Source organism: Micropterus salmoides, unplaced genomic scaffold, assembly GCF_014851395.1.
Source record: "Micropterus salmoides isolate LMB-PRFRI ecotype aquatic unplaced genomic scaffold, ASM1485139v1 Ms_hic_scaffold_6, whole genome shotgun sequence".
Lineage (NCBI taxonomy): Eukaryota > Metazoa > Chordata > Actinopteri > Centrarchiformes > Centrarchidae > Micropterus > Micropterus salmoides.
This window is the reverse complement of record NW_024044348.1, coordinates 16,252,346-16,256,408: the sequence shown is the minus strand read 5'-3', so window position 1 is coordinate 16,256,408 and position 4,063 is coordinate 16,252,346. Positions and strand designations below refer to the sequence as shown.

Below are 4,063 nucleotides of genomic sequence, written 5' to 3'. Positions count from 1 at the left end.
TTTCCTTCCTGTAAAACCAATGGCCAGTGAGGCTTCATTCCACCGATACGATCAAATGAATATTCATGAGAATGTAAATCCCCAAAACAACATTGACTTACTTTCTGTTGCAGAAACAGAAAAGAAAACAGAAACAGAAAATCTTTTATGTTTTGATTTTATATTTTATTGAAAAAGGAAATCAACGTAAACAAAGAATTTCCAAATAATGTCAAGTTTCACAACACTAAAATAACTTATTGCTTAACTCATACATTCACAACCTGAATTCAATGTTATGGAACAACACAGAAAGATTCCCCTTCTCTTTGACTAGTCCTTAGTAACTTGGCCAAGGCACGAACCTGCGTACCACGTTTCAAGTAAATATAACTCTGGATTACCTAGTATTGTGATCCTTTACCATGTCTTTTAGGATAATGAGATGTATGTTGCATTCAGCATCATTCAAGTTATAGTATATACATCAATCCCCTCCACTAAAGGAGCACAACAATAACCCAACAGCAAGGCAATTTTTGCAACTCATTAGAAATAACAAGCCTTTGTGGATTTATCATACATACTGATCATGTTATGACAGCAACATGTTTAAGGCAAACAAACAAACAAAATGAAATAAAATAAATGTTTGCGAAGCTTCATGCAGGTTATCACCATCATGATATGACTTGAATAATGTCAGTCGTTCTTTTTACTAATTAAGTCCTCTCTTTGCTTTTGGTTGGTGTCTAAAAAATAAAAATATAGGTCTGTACAGCTCTATTAGTCCTTTAGGGTTAGTGTTAAAACACACACAGCTTCTGGTCTTCAGAGGCCAAAGGAAAAAAATGTCCATCTGTCCCATCTTTTCCTCAGAGAACTGTTAGGTCATGGCAGGACTTTGACTTCTGCCTGAATGCCATCTTCTTGTTCTTGCGTGCAACCATGCGGCCCAGAAACCGTTTGGCCTTCTTGCCAATGCTCTCTCTACGCCTGCAGTTGGCCATGCGTCGCGCGTTCTCCTCCTTGCTGTCTTTCCTCAAGCGGATCTGTCTGACGATGCCCTCGAATAGATCCTGCACATTGTGGTGAAGGGATGCTGATGTCTCAATGAACTTGCAGTCAAATACCACTGCACAGGCACTCCCCTCTGCAATAGAGTACATATGGAGGAAGGAAAGTTAGTACTTTGAGTAGATGCGCATTATGAAAACATTAAAGTAGAAGCTCAAGTAGATTGAGGCTGAAAACTGAAAATAGTGACCCTAGATAGAATAAATTAGCCCTATTTCATAGTAGTTTTAAAACTCTGGCAGATAGCTTTAGTTTGCAGTGGTATTTGAAAGTAGACCTGAACCTGAGCAGTTAAGTGAGAAATGTGGCCTGATCCCACAAAAGCCGGTCAAACCCAACCTGTTCTGTCAGATTTGATCATGAAAAAACTCAAATGATTAATATTAGATATTTTTAAAGTAACCAAACTTCATAACCTATCTACCCTAAGCTTAAAACTTATATTAGCTTAACACATAATGCAAAGTTAGTTCTTCGTGTTGACTTACCATCTACAGACACTTCTCTGGACCGCACCAGGTCACTCTTGTTGCCCACAAGGATTATGGGAATGTTCTCTGACTGCCTGGCCCGACGCAACTGAATACGCAGCTCTGATGCCTTCTCAAAGCTTGATTTGTCTGTCACTGAATACACAATGATGTAGGCATCTCCCATCCTCATGCACTGTTCCTTCAGCCACTGGCTGTTATCCTTTAAGAAAGAAACAGATCCCAAGTTTAGTATCATACATGGCTGATCCCACCTTTTACTATGAATCAATGTAAGTGAACAAATGTTGCAAACATAAAATATAACTCACCTGTTCCCAGATGTCATACAACACAATGGATGACTCTTCTTCATCCACTACCACAGATCTGTCATAAGTGTTTCCTGAGGGGGAAAAAAGAAATATACTGTTACACACTGACAGAGAGCAGCAAAGCATCTCTTATCTGGTGTGTTTGTTGTCAGTGTGTGTTGTTGCTTTCCTTCACACTGATTTAAGCACATTTTTTTTCTTTTGTAGTCTACACACTGATCACAGCGTGTGATCAAGCCATCACTGGCCTTTTATATTTCCCCTTCACATTACACTATTGGATATGTTTCTGACAGCCGCACAACTGAGGGCAGGGCTGGTGCCTCGCTGTAGATGGAAATAGCAATAATCAATGCATGTACACCCTTGTGTGCAAAAATAAGAATGCAGTTTGTTTTTAATCCATCGACTAAACTTTCTAGGTTCTTTATTGTCCCACTGTGGGGATATATGTTAATTTTATCAATATTCTCATGCATAGTTCTGACTAAGAGAGCTCATAAGGCTTCATGTCGCTTTTGTTTAAGTCTAACATCTTCATTATTTTTAAAATGTGAATGGGGTTTCTTTTTAAAGGTTAAGGTTAGGATCATTCAAAAAGAAGAAATTGGCCTCCAAAGTTTGGATGCTTAATATCTTAGAACTGCACTTCATTCATTGAATCTTGCCTCTCCAGAGCATAAGTTCCTATAGTTGTATTGTTCAGAATTAAGACAATGGACACCTTTAGTGTATGTGTATGCTTTAGTGTGTGTGTGTGTGTGTGTGTGTGTGTGTGTGGGTTGCTGGGGTTGATGACTCATCCTCAGCATTATCATTTACCTGTTTCATCGCAATCGTGACCAGCATCCTCAACACCTCCAAAGACGCGCGCTAGGCTGGACTTGCCGACACCGTGCTCGCCGAGGAGAACCACCTTGTAAACCTGGGACTCCGCTTCGCTGCCGGTGGAGATGACAGAATCGGAGGAGTCCGACGCGCAGCTGCCTCGGTGCTGCTCTTTCGGCGAGTAGGACGTGCAGCGCAGGAGGTTGGACAGCTCGTCGGTTTGCCCTGTCTGTGGCATCGTGGCGCGCAGGTCCCGGTCGTCCACGGGCATGCTTCTCCGGTGTAGGTTTGGTACATTCATGGGGAACGGCATGCTCCCTCTTCTCTTCTCCATGTTCCGCAATTTGTCACCCTTGTTCAATGTCATTGTGCTTAAACCGAGAGTCTGTGGATAGAAGTGACATGCGTAAATGTGTGCTCTTATGTTTGATCACATTTGAACAGGCCTAAAACAAAAGTGTAAAGTCTGTATAGGGATGCAGTGGAGGTTAACGCCACAATTCAACACATACGTTTGTCTGTTGATTTTATAGGCTAATTAAGCAAACATTAAATCAAATAAAAACGCAAAACAACCCTAAAAATTAAAATGTCCGATTAGTAGACAAATAAAGACACTTACTCAGTGCTGGCAATTAAATCCAATGAAGGCAATCCAATAATCCTTGGTTTGAAGAGTTGTTGCAGCCTGAAAAAGCGGTTTTGCTCGAGTATAATCAGAGTCTCTGCTCTGCCTACTTATAAGGGGACTCGGAGTGACGTCGGCAGGGATTCGCCCCAGAGAATCACGTCTCCGCTTATAATAGTGGTGCGTAACGGTAACATCATACAGAGGAGGGGGTGTATGACTAGAGCTGAGGAATCTCCCTTCCGTATCGCCAAATGGAGAGTTTACCTCTGAGGGGGCGGCCAGAGATGAATCCTTGAAGAGGGAAAGCCCACTTAAAGCCAGAGTGATATCCATATTTTAAATTAATTTATAGCCTACATTTGGAGATGGTGGAAGTATATCCACATGATGCGAGATGGTAATGTGTATTGGGCGCATAAATTGTACAGACCTTATGAATGCTATAATGGAAATGTTTTCGCTTGCCTTGCTTAAATTGTCAGTTTTGAGCCTGGCCACTGCAAGGTGGAGGTCATGGTTACAATTACACACTATGGGAATGTCATTTTAATGTGAGGGAGTTCACATTATACATGCATATGGGTATATGGGCAAACTTGAATGCATTAGGCCTATAAAATGCGAAATATTTGGTAATTGGCTCCGTCTGTGGCGGCTCTATGGACTGCCGTCGCACTATGCAGAAAATAAATACTTGTGTGTGTCAGTGAAAATGCCATTAACACGAAAAATACCAAGGTGGG

The 4,063-nt window shown here is 41.3% G+C and overlaps 1 protein-coding gene across 1 annotated transcript; it reads right to left on the bottom strand.

Annotated features, from left to right (window-relative positions):
* Positions 1-143: 143 nt before the first annotated feature.
* rrad (Ras-related associated with diabetes) lies at positions 144-3,472 on the bottom strand. The gene is made up of 5 exons (XM_038701221.1): positions 3,312-3,472; positions 2,684-3,074; positions 1,859-1,932; positions 1,545-1,749; positions 144-1,132 (listed from the first exon to the last, which is right to left on the bottom strand). Exons 2-5 carry the CDS (start codon positions 3,054-3,056, stop codon positions 855-857), a joined length of 930 nt encoding a protein of 309 aa, XP_038557149.1. The 5' UTR covers positions 3,057-3,074; positions 3,312-3,472; the 3' UTR covers positions 144-854.
* Between the last annotated feature and the right edge of the window lie 591 nt (positions 3,473-4,063).